At 32.1% G+C, this 19,017-nt stretch overlaps 1 protein-coding gene across 2 annotated transcripts in view; it reads left to right on the plus strand.

The window, feature by feature from the left end:
- Positions 1 to 19,017, plus strand: part of LOC132746430 (engulfment and cell motility protein 2-like) — a 60,444-nt gene that overhangs the window by 12,148 nt on the left and 29,279 nt on the right. The window contains exons 1-4 of one of the 2 annotated variants that reach the window (XM_060735560.1): positions 300 to 1,086; positions 5,572 to 5,612; positions 6,663 to 6,738; positions 18,186 to 18,236. In XM_060735560.1, the coding sequence (XP_060591543.1) occupies positions 718 to 1,086; positions 5,572 to 5,612; positions 6,663 to 6,738; positions 18,186 to 18,236 (537 nt within the window). In that variant the 5' untranslated portion in view covers positions 300 to 717. Of the gene's footprint in view, positions 1 to 299; positions 1,087 to 5,571; positions 5,613 to 6,662; positions 6,739 to 18,185; positions 18,237 to 19,017 lie in introns of those variants that run through there. The other variant, XM_060735561.1, reaches the window with a different exon arrangement.

Genomic DNA, 19,017 nt, shown 5'->3' on the forward strand with positions numbered 1-19,017 from the left:
GCTAGTAGTAATAATTTAAATTGTTAGCTAGTTGTTTAAATGTTATATTTACTGATAGCTTAAATATTAAGATTTGTTAAGTGACTGTTTCACTTCCCTAAACATTAATGTTGAAAAAGTGCAAAACTTCCTGATCTGTATCGTAATTTTTGTTTCCATGACAAAGTCACCTATATGAAGATAATACTTTGGTTCTGCTCATGCATGGAGAGGTAGATAAACCAATGTCAACAATTTATATGTAAACTACTAATGTATATATCAGCTTTTTTTTTTCATATCTATGTTTACACGAAAGAGGTTTATTGAAACTGTGTTAAATACGGAAGTTTATTTTCTTTATTGTGTTCATTTTTTTAGATGAAAAAGGTCACTCATAATCTATTTTAGATTATACTGCAGTTAGAGAACAGTTTAGTAAAACTGCCCTTGTGACAGTTAGTGTTGCATGACAACTCTTAAGTGTATTAATTTTCTATTTAATTACCTGGATTTTAATGAAAATGTTTATGTTATTTATAGCAGTGAAGTGTTTACATTGATTGGATACATAGAAATTTATAGGACTACTTGGATGTATTAATTAAAGTTTGTAAGAACGTCTTGAAATTTTTAGTTTCCTGCATAAACAATAACATTTGACGTGTGATGTAAACACTTCTTTGAACTATAAATTTATTACTGAAGAAAGTATTAATTTTGAGAAACAAACTTATAATGGATAAGGAAAGACCAAAAACTTTTTTAAGTCGAGGTAATTCTGAGCCTAATGGGGAACATTTGAAGAAACCTCATACTAGGGTTCACCAGAGGTCAGATCCAGGTCTACAAGGTTCCACTCTATCTCTAATCACAGAAGACTCGGGTCATGAATCAAAGAGCGTGTCAAATCTTTCAAAGACTGTTGGTCACCCACCTGTTCCTGCTATAGTTAGGAATAGACACGGCTCGGACAGTGAGTTTAAGCCTAAAAGACCTATGACACGTGCTACTACTAAAAACTTTGTTTATCTCGATCATCCAGATTACTTGAAAAAAGTTGCAATCTGTGGATATGGTGATACCATCTTCTATGATTTAAATCAGGTGTGTTTAGATTACTCCAACCATAACAGATTCAAAGTTTCATTATGTAATATACTTGTTATATATAGTCTGATTTTATTGACCTGTCAATTATGAATACATTAATTATAGCACTCATTTACATATTCGATCTCACTTCGTTTTTTTTCCGTTTATTTTACTAGAATTAATATGGAGTGTATCACTTACGTTTGGAAAACTCTTACTAGATTAATGTAGGTTCTTGTAACATCCGCAATAGCACAGTCGGTTAAGTGATTACCAAATGCATGAGGGGTCCGATGTTCGATCCCCTTTTTTGACATTCTTTTTAGACTTATTCTTTCTTTATTTTTAAGTATATTTTAATGAAAATGGTCAAGCGCTTGCAATTTGTCTACACGGATATGAACCAACTAAGAAACACTGAATTGTCACATTTTATATTGTATAATTACATTTATTGATTTTAATCGGAATGAATTTTCAGTATTAATTCTTAAACATTGTTATATACAAATGTATAGTATTTACAAAAAGGTGCAAAACATATTAAAACGGAACAACCATAACTATAACTTAAAAAACATGTTGAAAATAGTTATTAATAAAAAATATACTGGACATACTCTGTCTCGATCCTACAACACGTTGAACGTTCAGATAAAATATACCAGTGGTTTACCCTATTGCACTATAACGGTCAGTGTAACTAATTCAAAATAACAAGATGAATTTAATCACATCTTACTGCGCACATCTCACGGAATTTACCGAACATTTATCGAATATTAATACATTCTGTATATTGACCGTATAATCAGTATGGAATTGACAGGTTAATAAAATCAAACAATACTATTGTACAATGTACATGTATATAAGATATTTATATCCAAACTTTTTGTGTTCACACATCCAGTAAATAATTTAAAATTTTGTATTTAGTTTATTTTCTAATCAAATTGCTATTTTAAGTTGAATATTGGCTATGCTGCTGCGGATGTACATTAGGGTAAGACTAGTTTGGATAAGGGTAGCAGTGATTTTTTCAATTTTCAAAACAATCTGTGGCTTTCTGAAGGGGAAAATATTGCGCGATAAATCAGAAAATGGGGGAAATCTTAAATAAAATTCCAGTAACTGAGAATGAAAATTTTAATTCACCCACACATTCTATGAAATTTTCAATTTCAATTCAAATTAACATGCATGGTATTTAGCAGAGGCTATCTATAGGGACATCTTTTTGTCTTCTAGCTATATAAGTCATATGCTGTCAAGTCATGGTTCTGGTGAAAATTTTAAGGGAAAATTTAAGTATTTTTAGAGGAAAATATACTTATTTTAGGTCAGAGGAAACAACCTTTATTGGGCTTTAGAATATAGGGGTAGAATTGGTACAGAGTAGCATATAGGGCTGAAGGATTTAGGGTTAAATTTTAGTGAAATTAGGATAATTATGAGTAGACATTGGAGTTTTGATCTGATAAAACAATGAACTATTAAACTATAGTTAAGTAGCAATGAGCAAATACTAGTTTAACAATATATGTATGGGGGGGGGGGGGGAAACATCAACACCAACATTTAAATATGAAAACAACAAAATGAATGACAATGAGTCAGTGTTCATGTGAAGTTATTATTTCATGGATAGGCTAATGTTTTAATTAATCTGAATTGTTTCCTTCATACTCCTTTATACTTCTATGGGTGTTTTATATGTGGGTGTGTGTAGATTTTCAAAGCTATACTGTAACCCAACGAATATTCGCGACCAATTAATATTCGCTTTATTCGCGGATGGCTATGAAGCGCGAATATTTGTTTGCGCGAATAAGTCCGCACTATTTCGCGAATAAATTGGAGAGAAATTTTTATTTTAGATGTTGTTCATGCAAAGCTACTTGACCTGATATATTCGAATTTTACGGGCACCTGTTAGGAAGTAATGAATTGTTATGAATATTGCCAAAAAGCAATAAATACACAAACTAAGTAAACTACTACTATTTTATATATATCAAAAGAACTCTATGTCAATATACATATACAAACATCCCTGCATTCTGAAGGTTTATGTTTTATCAACCACCCTTTTAACGACATGTTTCGAAATGAAGACGAACGATGCGTACATGTACATATATAGAGAAAATGTTTTGCTAAATTCTGATCACAATTCACTTACCAATACAATATAAGGCTAGCGTATTGTTAATCCCATTTAAGACGCCAATAATGACCACAATTATTGAAGATTAATAGTCGGCTAATGGATTTTACTGCCCCATCGGACTTTCCAATCCGCGAATTTTTTTTTTTCGGAAGACAAGAAAACGCGGAAATTAATATTCGCGAATATGTCCGACCTCGGCAAAACGCGAAAATTTGTATTCGCGAATATAAATTGGGTTACAGTATATTTTATTTTGACAATATTTTTAGAACAAATATCAGGATAAGATTATTTTGCTTTTATATTTTGTATTTTGTTTTCTTATCTATTGAAATACATGTATATAATTTGCAATTTTAGGTTTCTCAAACTTTATAAAAGTTATTCCACCCATATTGCATCCATCGTGTACAGTTCATATAATAATGGCCATTAGTCTCATTATTTAGTTATCAGTGTGTTTTGACAATATTTGGTATTATTTTATGTTATTTTGATGAATGTTTGTTTTTTTGTTCACTGTATAAAAAGTGATAAATTATGTCATGTTTGTGGGTCTATATTTATTTCCTTAAATGAGATAACACTGTTATAGACATATATAACAATGACTAAGCAGATAGGTCTGCCAATCCTAATGTAAGAATAGAATATATATAGAGAGACAATTAAGACAATGCTGATTAATTTCTATAATAACAGAAACACTGATTTGAAAATATATAACTGTGTGTATTATACACAACAATAGATGACAACTGTCTTGATGGGTGCTTGCTGTATTCTTGTGAGCTGAAGATCCAATGCTTGAATTATAGTTTCCATTTGTATGAAAATATATATACAATTTATATGATATCAAAAATGATAAATTCCAGCTATAAAATGTGTCAGAAACTTCAAACAAACAAAATATAGCTACATATCTGGTTTTTTTCTTCATTTTTTTGGATAGTAAAAAAAGGGGAGGGAAAAAACAATCTGAAATCTTTCACAAAGTGTAAGAATCAATATTTACAATTGTTATCTTTTATGATAAAATGATGTTATAAATGACTAGAACTTTGATATAAACATTGATTCATTTAGTAAAGGCTTGAATGTACCTTTACCTTATCATTTCCCACATTGACCTACAATGTCCTTTACCACGCTGGTAAGATTATTATTAAGCTGGTGGTGTTGTCATTTGTTTTGGCAATTTCTCAAAACAGTACAATCTTTATCACTCAGACCTCAAACAGGAATGCAGTGATATAAATTTTAAAAAAAATGCAATCCTAAAATACATTTTGAAACATTTGTAAAAATGTTTAACCTTTGCAAGTTTTATAATTTTACAAATAGTCAGTTTGTTAACAGTGTAAATTTATTTAAGTTATGCAAGTTTAGATGACAGCATAATAATCATAATGAGTATATGAGTCTTTATGGCACCTCAATATGAGCCCTGTCACGACAAAACCAACATAATGGGTTTGCGACCAGCATGGATCCAGACCAGCCTGCGCATCCACGCAGTCTGATCAGGATCCATGCTGTTCGCTTTCAACCCCTATAACAAGTACAGAAACTGATAGCAAACAGCATGGATCCTGATCAGACTGCGCGGATGCGCAGCCTGGCTGGTTTCATGCTGGTCGCAAACCCATTATGTTGGTTTTGTCGTGACAGGGCTCATATTGAGGTGCCATAAACACTATTAATATAAGTACAGTTTCATTATGATAATCCTTAATATTCACAATGAACATTCTAGATTGAATACAGGACATGTCCATGAAAGTCATCATGGGTAATCAGGTAGCTGAGAATATGGAATTTTTGAGAGTAAGACAAAAAAACCCTGACCTGCATGAAGCAAAAGTGATTAGCCTCCCAGTTTGCCACCGTTTTAAAGCCTGACAAGTCCAGACATCCGTACAGTCTGACCATGGTCTTGATGCTGTTGGTACATGTAGCTCAAATTTTGTATTCTGATATAGAAATCTGTTCAAATTGGAATGGAGTGTTCCAAATATCCTTAAAACAAACTCGACTATTGCAGTCCAAAAACAAATAATAAATTAGTAACTAATATACATGACTGTGTAGTTCATGAAAAGTTTGTTAAAAAAAGATTTACCCCTTAGTCAACCATGTGTACAGAAAGTTTGAATTATTGTTTAGACTCAGAGTATAAACAAGTATTGACCCAGAAGTAAAATACAACAACCAAAAAAAAACCAAAAACAAACAATAAATTATATGAGACAGTGACTGTGTAATATATTGTTTAATTTATAAGCTAATTATTAACAGTGGCTGATACTTTCTGTTTTCAGAACCGCCCACTAGCCGCTATAGTACAGGATATATGTGACAAGTAAGTTTTATTTTATATTCACTTTAATTTCCATTGGTTGCCAGTAACAGTGGTCGTCTAGTTAAGTGTTGCAAGTCAGCCTCTTAAATCCAAGGCTTACCAGTGTTATGTTGTCATAAAAATTGTTGAAGCCTGGCTGCCAGGGCTAAAGCTGTGAGGGATGTAGCATTCTCCATTATCCTTCATAATACAGTGTCAATCATGGTCTGTAACTTTCATTTCCCATTCCAATAATTGGTTGTCTTAAATGACTCAGTCATTTAAACTGACCGATATCTATATTTGGCAAGAGTTGAAAATCATGACATACATTAGTTTATGTTTCTTAAGTATTCACTTTAAAATGCACATTTAATACACTGGTTACATGTATTAATATGTATTTATGGTAAGTATGCCATTGTAACATTATAACTTGAAATATTTTTATCCCTGGTTGAAGGTGTCACATATCATAGATTTAAACTTCCTCAATTTATTGTCAGTATTTTAGATACCTGGTGAAGAAGACATCGAGACAGATTTAAAATATATCAATTTAATTGTTGAAGGTTTGAATAGCTGACATGTAGACATTTTATCATGTAAATTAATATGTTCAAAACAGATTTGTAAAGAAGCACAAAAGACCTTTTCATTTCATGTTGATTTCAAACACATTACGATTATTGAGATATGTTGAATTTTTGTTGTTAATGTTACATAATTATTATGGGTTCAATAAGTTGCATTTTAACCATTTTGATTATTCAATTTGCAGATAAATGCTTTTAGCATAATAATGTTCTAATATGTTTCTTTAAATTCATTAAGTACATTGTAAGGACTATTACATGAACTGTCTAAATATAATTTTCTCTGTCTAGACGGCTCTTTTTATCATTTGTCTGATCTGTATAACTGTCATTTATTAGGAAGTTTCCAATGTAAAAGTTTAAAAAAAAAATATGTTTTTAAGTCCACTTGAATCAGCATTTGTCCAAGCTGTAAACTGAATTTTAATATACATGTATATCTATTGTATGATATAATTGTGTGATTACATTACAGATGGACGTTACAAAATGTGGAAGATTATGCACTTCAGTTCTCGGAGCCGAGTCGACAAATATATATCACAGAACATGTATGTCTCAATTATTTTAACTTTTAATCTTTTAATGCATTAAAACTTATTAAAACTTATCAAAATTTTATCAAAATTTTAATGTAATTGAAAAAAATGACCAAAAAAAACCCCAAAACATTTTAAGTTTCAGACAACTGATGAAATGTAACTGTAGCTAGCTATTTTTTGCCTTACTCTAGATACATTTAGGGACAACTTATGATACATTTAGTGACAACTCTAGATACATTAAGGGACAACTCAATATACATTAAGGGACAACTCAATATACATTAAGGGACAAATCAAGATTCATTAAGGGACAAATCAAGATTCATTAAGGGGACAGATCTAGATACATTAAGGGACAACTCTAGATACATAGGGACATAGATACAAGGGACAACTCAATATACATTAAGGGACAACTCAATATACATTAAGGGACAAATCAAGATTCATTTAGGGACAACTCAAGATTCATTAAGGGACAAATCAAGATTCATTAAGAGACAGATCTAGATACATTTAGGGACAACTCTAGATACATTAAGGGACAACTCAATATACATTAAGGGACAACTCAATATACATTAAGGGACAACTCAATATACATTAAGGGACAAATCAAGATTCATGAAGGGGACAACTCAAGATTCATTAAGGGACAACTCTAGATACATTTAGGTACAGATCTAGATACATTAAGGGACAACTCTACATTTAGGGACAGATCTAGATTCATTAAGGGACAACTCTAGATACATTAAGAGACAGATCAAGATACATTTAGGGATAATCAAGATACATTGAGGGGCAACTCGAGATACATTTAAGGACAACTCGAGATACATTTAGGGGCAACTCTAGATACATTTAGGGGCAACTCTAGATACATTTAAGGACAACTCTAAATACATTTAGGGACAGATCTAGATTCATTAAGGGACAACTCTAGAATCATTAAGAGACAGATCAAGATACATTTAGGGATAATCAAGATACATTGAGGGGCAACTCGAGATACATTTAAGGACAACTCGAGATACATTTAGGGACAGATCAAGATACATTGAGGGGCAACTCTAGATACATTTAAGGACAACTCGAGATACATTTAGGGACAACTCTAGATACATTTAGTTTAGTTTCTGGTATGATTGTGTATTAGTTATTATAGCATTAATTCACACTCCTTGAAAAAAAAAATAACTTGTTTGCGTTAATAGTTTTCGTATTTAGAAAATGGTGACAAGAGTGATATATACTTATTTTTTAAAGCAATTATGATTCATTACTGTCCTTTTTCCCAAATGATTCTGATATCTTAAAATATATCTAATGTTTGTACCATTGCTTACTTAGACCAGTACCATTATGAGACAGAACATAATTTCATTTGTTAAATGTGAATGAATCGCTTAAGATTATTTGCAAGATATTATAGATAAACATTCAGCAAGGTTTCATATTTTATATGATATAAAAATATAGTAATAAAATACACTTTTGCCATTGGTAATTTTCTAATTCACCTCAAGTAACAAAAATGTAACAAAAATGTTTATATGTCATAGTTTTCGTCAGATGTATATAAACTTTTTTTTTGTTCAATTTAATAATGGTTTATTAAAATATCTTGAATATGATGACTAGCTATTAAAGGGACACCACTGTGTGTTTTTTTGGACATAAATGGACTGGAAATATTATTTTTTTTAGATTAATTTTCTATTTGATGTAAGTCTAGACCAGTAACCTTGTTTTGCAAAATTTCAGATCATGGGTTCATTCCTATTTTTCAGAATTTTTGTTTTAATTGTGAAAAATCAGGGCTTGAAAAAAAATTTTTGATTTATTTCTGAGTAGATCTATATTTCTTAATTATCTTTGCATATTTTTCTGTTTTAAGTTCCCAAGATGATGTATGTAATCATTCACATTTTATTTCTTTAGGCTTTTGACATGAATGGTGTTCTTTTAAAAAAAAAACAAGTACATGTATCATATTTTTCATACGGCTGATTGTGAACCAGGTTGACTAGTAGTTTGTTGCTTTTGGGAGTGTTGTATTGGTCAAATAGTAAAATTTAGGTTCAAGACAATATCAAAACTAGCATCAATATAATGTACAAGTGATCCATGTCCAACTGGAAAAAATTGGCATTAAAGTCAACAATAAATCAAACTGGTTATGGTTGAACCATTTGCCATTCACTGCTATAGATTGACACAAGTGGGTAAGTTACAAAACTTGTTATTATACTTTAGGACTGCTGCCAGCTTATGTCTGATAATATGTTCAATATATTGTCTTACTCAATATTAAATGAACACATAATAAACACTTTAAAGGGACTCCACTGAGGTAAAAAAAAGAAAAAGCCTAAAGATATAAAATTTGAATTTCTTACAAAGATCAACTGCGGCACTTAGAACAGAAAGATATGCAAAGAACAAGTAAGAAATACACTCAGATTGTATTTGTGTGCTAATCAGCCTAATCTCAATCTGTTTTTAAGTGACACATTTCAATTTTTGGTCATATTTTACAATTATTAAATGATATGGAAATTTTGCACACAAGTTATCAGTCTAGCCCTACATCAAACGGAACATTTATTTATGAAAAAATTATTTTCAGTCCTGTGATGTCAAAAAACGTCAGAGGAGTCCCTTTAATTATCATAGTAGCAGCAATTTTTTGTTTGTTTTATCAATTTTATATACAAATCAAGAGCCAAGTGAGACTTAAACTACATGATAATCGACCTTTGTTAAATGTAGCATTGTTTTATTGACCTTAAGAGTTTTTTTTATGTCAGTCCGTCTGCATTATTGGTTAAAAAGATGAGTCTTTTCCACTTGAGTTACTTAAGTATAAATAAGTTTTCTATACTTCACATTTGATCAAAGTTAAAGTGGATTATTGAGCAGTTCAAATATTTATTTCACATGGCAGAGTAATGATTTTAATACTTATAGTAGGTGTTAAACTGTAGGCAACCACAAGATAAATGACCTTGAATCATTTCCTGAACTGTGACCAAATTCCTATCCCCTAACTGCACAACTAGATTTCATTTCCCTCAGCTATTTTTCATTTACTTCCAACTAGCTTTCCTATCTTAACAGTTTTTCCTGGGCACAAAGCTGTTCTTGAATCCCACCCACTACCACATCCCACTACTTGTTTGATTTGATATTTCACAGAAATGATCTAATGGTTATAATCTACTTAGATGATTGAAATAATTTTTGTTAGTTATAAACATTATAATGAGTTGGGGTCACAAAGGTATGAAAGGAAATCAATGTAAATCTTCTTGGTTAAATCTGTTGGTCAAATTTTGATATGATTGAATAGAAACTTCTTGTAGGTGACTGCATACCAGTGTTGTTTAAGTAATTTTCAATAGTAAGAAAAAGAAAAAGAGAAAAAAAAGGTCCTTAGGGGTTAGGATGTGTTTCACTCTATTCATTAAGAAAAAAACATTGAAAATTTTGTAATAAACTCTGTTAAGCAATATAAGGGCCATCATTGCCCTCTTGTTTATTATTATGACCTTGATATTTGCTTTTATAATTTTTGTATGTGTCAATATTTTCTTACATAATGAGTAATAAGTAATAATAACAGGAAAATACGGTGTCCTTATTGTGCCATTTAGAATGTCGTCCGTCGCGTCTAAGGGTAGACACACGACAATGCGAAGTGACATCGCGACAATGCGAAGCGACGCTCGACAACGCGAAGCGATATGCGACAATGCGAAGCGACGCTCGACAGTGTCAAACGATATGTCGCACTGTCGCCTAGAAATGTCGCGGTAAAAAAGGGCGACATTTAAGAAATGTCGCTTCGCGTTGTCGAGTGTCGCTTCGCATTGTCGAGCGTCGCTTCGCGTTGTCGCGATGTCACTTCGCGTTGTCGCGATGTCACTTCGCGTTGTCGCATTGTCACTTCGCATTGTCGAGTGTCGAGGTTGGTAGAAGTGCATACCACGACACTCGACAATGCGAAACGACAACGCGACAATGCGATACGACGCTCGACAATGCGAAGTGACACTCGACATCGCGAAGCGACATTTTTAAAATGTCGAGTAAATGTCGCGTTATTTTTATGATTTTTACACCGCGACGCTCAACATTGCGAAGCGACACTCGACAATGCGAAGCGACACTCGACAACGCGAAGCGATACTCGACAACGCGAAGCGACACTCGACAATGCGAAGCGACATTTGGAATAATATCGTATCGCATTGTCGTGCGTCTACCGGTGCTTGGTGAGAATTTACTAACTCACCGACAAACGGTGCGATCATGGAAGGGGTCGCACTAAACTGCTGACGAATTAGCTGACGATATAGATATATAGGAAACTGCTGACCAGTTAAATAAAGAAGGATTATCGGAAAATGCTGACCAGTTACACAAAGAAGGGAAACATTGAAGGTGTGAAGTTATATAAACACGCCGTAGGGGGTAATAAAAAGATGGGAAATTACTTTTATTCTTTTAATTATATTTTTAATTTTTGCATTTATATGACTATGTTTATAAACTAAATTAATATATACATTTAAAGTACCATAATATCATACATTTTAACACGGATTTACATTACTACATGTAATATAAATCCGTGATTTTAAAAGGATATATTAAACAGCTTTATATACCTCTAAAGATATGCAAAAATTTGAATTAATGTTTTATAAAGAATTATGATGTTATGAGTTTTATCAAAATCTCTTGTTAGTGATATTTCAATAGAAAAATCTTGTAACGGAAAAAAATGTATTTTCAAAAGCAATAATTGCAATTTGAATTAATATTAAATAAGTCAGCAGTGTTTTAACTTAATTAAATGTCGACAAAATTTTATAAAATATATTGAATTTCGTACATTATAAAATGAATTAAAATTTCACGACAAAATATATTTTTTTCCTATATTTCTAACTGGTCAGCAGTTTCCCTATATATCTTACTGGTCAGCAGATTCTACTACATGTGTATATGTTTAACTGGTCAGCATTTTCTCGCCTGAATGTAAAGAGCGTTAAATTTGCTAACCATATAGAATAAGAAGAGTTTTACGGCTTAAATCAATTTGAAATAACATTAAATTGGTCAGCAGTGTTTTTACTTAATTAAATGTCGACATAATTTTATAAAATAAATTGAATTTGCATACATAATAAAAATGAATTACAATTTCACGGCAAAATATATTTTTCTCTATATATCTAACTGGTCAGCAGTTTCCCTATATATCTAACTGGTCAGCAGATTCTACTATATATGTTTAACTGGTCAGCATTTTCTCGCCTGAATGTAAAGAGCGTTAAATTTGCTGACCATATAGAATAAGAGAGTTTTACGGCTTAAATCAATTTGAATTAACATTAAATTGGTCAGCAGTGTTTTTACTTAATTAAATGTCGACATGATTTTATATAATATATAAAATTTGCATACATTATAAAATGAGTAACAATTTCACGGCAAAATATATATTTTTCTATATTTCTAACTGGTCAGCAGTTTCCCTATATATCTAACTGGTCAGCAGATTCTATTATATGTTTAACTGGTCAGCATTTTCTCGCCTGAATGTAAAGAGCGTCAAATTTGCTGACCATATAGAATAAGAAGACTTTTACGGCTTAATCAATTTGAAATAATATTAAATTGGTCAGCAGTGTTTTTACTTAATTAAATGTCGACATAATTTTATAAAATATATTGAATTTGCATACATTATAAAATGAATTACAATTTCACGGCAAAATATATTTTTCTCTATATATCTAACTGGTCAGCAGTTTCCCTATATATCTAACTGGTCAGCAGATTCTACTATATGTTTAACTGGTCAGCATTTTCTCGCCTGAATGTAAAGAGCGTTAAATTTGCTGACCATATATAATAAGAGAGTTTTACGGCTTAAATCAATTTGAATTAACATTAAATTGGTCAGCAGTGTTTTTACTTAATTAAATGTCGACATTATTTTATAAAATATATTAAATTTGCATAATGAGTAACAATTTCGTAGCATTTAAATATATTTTTCTCTATATATCTAACTGGTCAGCAGATTCTACAATATGGTCAGCATTTTAATAACATATTTTTGACTGTTTATTGTATTTTGTCATAGATAAATCAAGAATGACACGTCGCGTGTGAAATCGATTTTAATATGACCTTGGGGCATATCGATCTCGATAAATTATCAGTTTAATGGATATCTGTGGAAACATGTTGTTTATAATGTAATAAAAGCTTATTAACTATAACAATTAGCACATTATTAATTTTTGTTCAATATTACTTATACAATTATACGAACAACAAATAAGGAAACAGAAATCACTTTATTTCATATTTGCACTAAATACGACATAATAATTATATTTTGTTAAAATATACATTACGTATATGTACATGTATATATTTTAACCTATGATGCATAGTTTTATACGTACTTGAAACAAAATTATGATTTTTCGTACATCATATTTTGACTACATTTTTAAAATTTTAACCAATATATAACACATAGAAGAAAATTCATTAAGGTACTTAAATAAAATATTATATCAAAATAAATTGAGAAATATACAATATATATCAATTGAATTTTTTTATAATTAATATGTATCATTTGTAATATTGACATCTTGAACAGACCTGGGGTAATCATCAATCATAATCATCGATTTTTAAATTGATTACATGATTACACTGTAATCATCATGTAATTGATTACCTTGCTCAAAATTGATTACATTAATTGTAATTAATCAATTACAGCTTAAATTCAGTCTGTAATTATGATTACAATTTGATTGATGTTGATTACTTTCAAATTTTACATAAAACTATTGAAATTCAAAATATTTATTTCACATGTTACAGTTGAACTTATATTTCTTTATAATGATCTTTGATCACAAATTGTAGAGTGTAAATTGATTTTTATTGAATATTCATTATTGTTGATATCTATTGATATCCATATTTGAAGTAAATAATAGAAATTGTCATAATAAACAATGATTGTCCATAATGGTAGTAAAATATCAAGTGCGATGTTAATAAGACATCACTCACAATGCAGAAATAAGTTAAAATCCATACAGTTAACCAAATTCTAACTGAAAGATAGACATCATTGTTTGGCTGGTATTCCAACCAAAATGTCATATCATTGGATTAATGATGTCTTTGAATTTCCTAAAGAGACATCTGGAAATGTGACAGCACCTTGCAAATTGTGCCCTAGGAATATAAATGGAAACACTTAGTCACATTCAAATTCCATTATCCACATAAAGGTAACTATGTTAAATTTTGTTTCACATATTTTGGTTAAACCATGTTTTAAAAAGTTTCAAACAATGTAGATAACTTCTTTACTTTGTATATTCTAGAGTTTATGTCAGATGCATATTACCATATTTTAATTATATTAAAGTTAGGTATTTTGTAAGGTGATAGACAATGTGTCTATATTATAATGAATACTGATGTACCATTGAAGTGTTTGTAAGAAATTGATACTTTGTAAAGCCTATTGTCTCTGAATTCCCATACAAAAATTTATTGTTTTCACACCTGTTTTAACACCTGTATACAGCATACTGTACAATTGACACTTATCAAAATTTCTGTGGCAGAGAGAGTTTATTATGAAACCTACACCAAGAAGACCGAGGACCATTCCTGCATCATCAGCCCCTGTAGAGCGTTTGTTTAGTGTTGCGGGTAAAATTTTCTGTCCTGATAGATGCAGTCTGACTGACAGACGGTTTCATGAACTTATGATGCTAAAGTGCAATGCTAAAATATGATAAAGTGATGTGACAGTAACTAAAAGTGTGTTAAATTGATGACTGTTGATGAGCTGGAAATCCTTTGTTTATATAATGTATATATTGTATATATTAAAAAGCATTAAGAAACTTTTGTTTATAGTTATACATTGAATGTAATCAATTATCAATCAATTACTTTCTTAAAGTAATTGTAATTTAATTGATTACAGAGACAAGTCTGAGTAATCAATTGTAATCAATTACAATAAAATCTGAAAGTAATTGTAATTAAATCAATTACTGATCAATGTAATCATCCCCAGGTCTGATCTTGAAAAAACATTTTATCAAGTATTTCTCGACCTCGTCTGTAATATCACCAACGGCAATTTGACACCTTCAATGTTTCCCTTCTTTGTGTAACTGGTCAGCAGTTTTCGATAATCCTTCTTTGTTTAACTGGTCAGCAGTTTCCTATATATTCTATATCGTCAGCTAATTCGTCAGCAGTTTAGTGCGACCCCTTCCATGATCGCACCGTTTGTCGGTGAGTTAGTAAATTCTGACCAAGCACCGGTAGACGCACGACAATGCGATACGATATTATTCCAAATGTCGCTTCGCAAATATCGAGTGTCGCTTCGCGTTGTCGAGTAGCGCTTCGCGTTGTCGAGTGTCGCTTCGCATTGTCGAGTGTCGCTTCGCAATGTTGAGCGTCGCGGTGTAAAAATCATAAAAATAACGCGACATTTACTCGACATTTTAAAAATGTCGCTTCGCGATGTCGAGTGTCACTTCGCATTGTCGAGCGTCGTATCGCATTGTCGCGTTGTCGTTTCGCATTGTCGAGTGGCGTGGTATGCACTTCTACCAACCTCGACACTCGACAATGCGAAGTGACAATGCGACAACGCGAAGTGACATCGCGACAACGCGAAGTGACATCGCGACAACGCGAAGCGACGCTCGACAATGCGAAGCGACACTCGACAACGCGAAGCGACATCTCTTAAATGTCGCCCTTTTTTACCGCGACATTTCTAGGCGACAGTGCGACATATCGTTTGACACTGTCGAGCGTCGCTTCGCATTGTCGCATATCGCTTCGCGTTGTCGAGCGTCGCTTCGCATTGTCGCGATGTCACTTCGCATTGTCGTGTGTCTACCCTTAGACGCGACGGACGACATTCTAAATGGCACGATAAGGACACCGTAGGAAAATAACTTCTTCAGGTTATTTTTAAAAAGCTATCCTTAATTGAAAAACTGACCTTTGATGGGTTTATCTCATGAACTCATTATCATGGTTTTACTAAAACTTCCTCATTTGCACACAACTTGAGGGCCAATAATGGCAGATCTGTTTCATTTAGATAACCTTCCCTTTCTACTACTTTGTTATCAAGTTGAATAATAAAAATTCTTTGAAAGATAATCATGACTTTAGTTTTATTGAATATAGATTGAAAATGTTTTGGTTAGGAATTGGTGCTAGTATGCTGAATGTGAATTTTAACCAAATGCTGGACTTGTTTTAATGATTTTTTGTAAATTTTTTATAAAAATTGAAAAAAAGAAGATTTTTGAAGAAAAAAAAATTGTCAAAACCAATTTTTATTACAAAATTGTATGCTAAATTTGAAATATCTAAAGTTAAAAAATAGATTTATGTAGATTTGTATTGGTGTTTTAGGTTTCAGTTTATAATTATACTGCATTTATACCATTCCTTTTTGAAAGTTAAAAAAACACAAATTATCTATTTTTTATGATCTCACAATATCATACTGATCCTACATTGTTACAAAAATGTAATGTATGGGAATGGAATGTTGTGATTGAAAAGTTGTTTTATTATTAAAAATAAAATATATAAAATGTCAAAACGTTACAAAGTTTATCGGAGGCCTTCAGTGTCTTATAATCAGGTAAGATATTTCTTTTTTGATGAATGTTTTGTCAAGATTAACGTTTGGAACTAATGTTATTATTTGAATGGATTTGAATGTTGGCATAATACATGCCAGCCTGGCAATATACTGATAAAATAATACAGGCCAATCTGGCAATATACTGGTAGAATAATACAGGCCAGCCTGGCAATATACTGGTAGAATTATACAGGCCAGTCTGGCAATATACTTGTAGAATGATACAGACCAGTCTGGCAACATACTGGTAGAATAATACAGGCCAGCCTGGCAATATACTGGTAGAATAATACAGGCCAGCCTGGCAATATACTGGTAGAATGATACAGACCAGTCTGGCAATATGATAGAATAATACAGGCCAGTCTGGCAATATACTGGTAGAATAATACAGGCCAATCTGGCAAAAAACTGATAGAATGATACAGGCCAGTCTGGCAATGTACTGGTAGAATACAGGCCAGTCTGACAATATACTGATAGAATAATACAGGCAAACCTGGCAATATACTGGTAAAATAATACATGCCAGTCTGGCAATATACTTATAAAATGATACAGGCCAACCTGGCAATATACTGGTAGAATGATACAGGCCAGTCTGGCAATATACTTGTAGAATCATACAGGCCAGTCTGGCAATATACTGGTAGAATAATACAGGCCAGTCTGGCAATATACTTATAAAATGATACAGGCCAGCCTGGCAATATACTGGTAGAATGATACAGGCCAGTCTGGCAATATACTTGTAGAATCATACAGGCCAGTCTGGAAATATACTGGTAGAATAATACAGGCAAACCTGGCAATATACTGGTAGAGTAATACAGGCCAACCTGGCAATATACTGATAGAATGATGCAGGCCAGTCTGGCAATATACTGATAGAATAATACAGGCCAATCTGGCAATATACTAGTTGAATAATACAGGCCAGCCTGGCAATATACTGTTCAAATAATACAGTCCAGTCTGGCAATATACTGGTAGAATAATACAGTCCAGTCTGGCAATATACTGGTAGAATAATACAGGCCAGTCTGGCAATATACTGGTAGAGTAATACAGGCCAGTCTGGCAATATACTGGTAGAATAATGCAGGCCAGTCTGGCAATATACTAGTAAAATAATCATGCCAGTCTGGCAAATATACTGGGTAGAATAATACAGGCCAGTCTGGCAATATACTGATAGAATGAATGCAGGCCAGTCTGGCAATATACTTGTAGAATCATACAGGCCAGTCTGGCAATATACTGGTAGAATAATACAGGCCAGTCTGGCAATATACTGATAGAATGATGCAGGCCAGTCTGGCAATATACTTGTAGAATCATACAGGCCAGTCTGGCAATATACTGGTAGAATAATCATGCCAGTCTGGCAATATACTGGTAGAGTATTACAGGCCAGTTTGGCAATATACTGGTAGAATGCTACAGGCCATATACTTATAATACTGGCTATATATAACAGACATACTTGTCTTCTCAAATATCTTTTTTGCAATAACTATTCATTTAGTGTATAAGAAATAGACTTTAGAATGTATATTATACTGGTACGTTATAATACAGGCCCTCAGATTTATGCATCCTCACACTTCTTTAGATGTTAATGCATCAAAAGTTGCATTAAACCTGTATTATGATATGCGTGTTTATAATTTAGTTGTATCTTATTTTCTTGTTTCAGAGCCGGACAGAAATTCAGAATGGCAATGTACTGCAACTCACAGATTCACCTGTAAGTTAAAATGAAATTCTTGTAGTCATTTAAAAACAGTTTTATGAATGCATTATATAAAAAATTTGACCTTCCACTTGTTGATAGAAACTTTCTGGATTCAGCATAATTTTAAGGATTAAACAAGTGTCAGCTGGGATTGGAATCAGAAATTTGTGTCTTTGCTGCTTAAGTATGGATAAATGTAAAAAGTAATAAAGACGGAGAATTTCCAGAGGCTTTCTATAGGTGGGACATATACATTTGTAGGTTTAAACCAAGATGACTTTAACTGTTGCTGCTAGTAGATTAACCCCTTGTTCTTCTGGCTGCAACAATTTTACCTAACCAGTGCAGACCACACAACCAGTGCAGACCAGAATCAGACAGCTGATGTGCCAGCTGATCTTAGTATCCACTGTTCAGTTTTTAGTTGGTACAAAAATTATTATGAAATTTTCCCTAAAAATAATGAATGATCTTGTCCACATTAAAAGATGTACTACATGTCCATTTAAGATATAATTATTGCATGGTAAGGATTTAGACAGGCGAAAATAAAAATATTATAGTCCAGTGAAGTATTCACTTATTTACATGATTTAAATTCTTTAATATAATAATCAGATGTTGTTTTAGGGTTTATTGACTGCTTATTCAACATTTGAGCCGCTTTTTTTACAAAACCCAAAAATGGCTGCAATTTAGCTAACCAGCTGAGACCAACACCAGTGCAGACCAAATCAGACGCATGAATGTGCAGCAATCTTAGTATCCATCTGTTCAGTTTTAGTGTACAAAT

Source organism: Ruditapes philippinarum, unplaced genomic scaffold, assembly GCF_026571515.1.
Source record: "Ruditapes philippinarum isolate M1 unplaced genomic scaffold, ASM2657151v2 ctg623_1_1_1_1, whole genome shotgun sequence".
Lineage (NCBI taxonomy): Eukaryota > Metazoa > Mollusca > Bivalvia > Venerida > Veneridae > Ruditapes > Ruditapes philippinarum.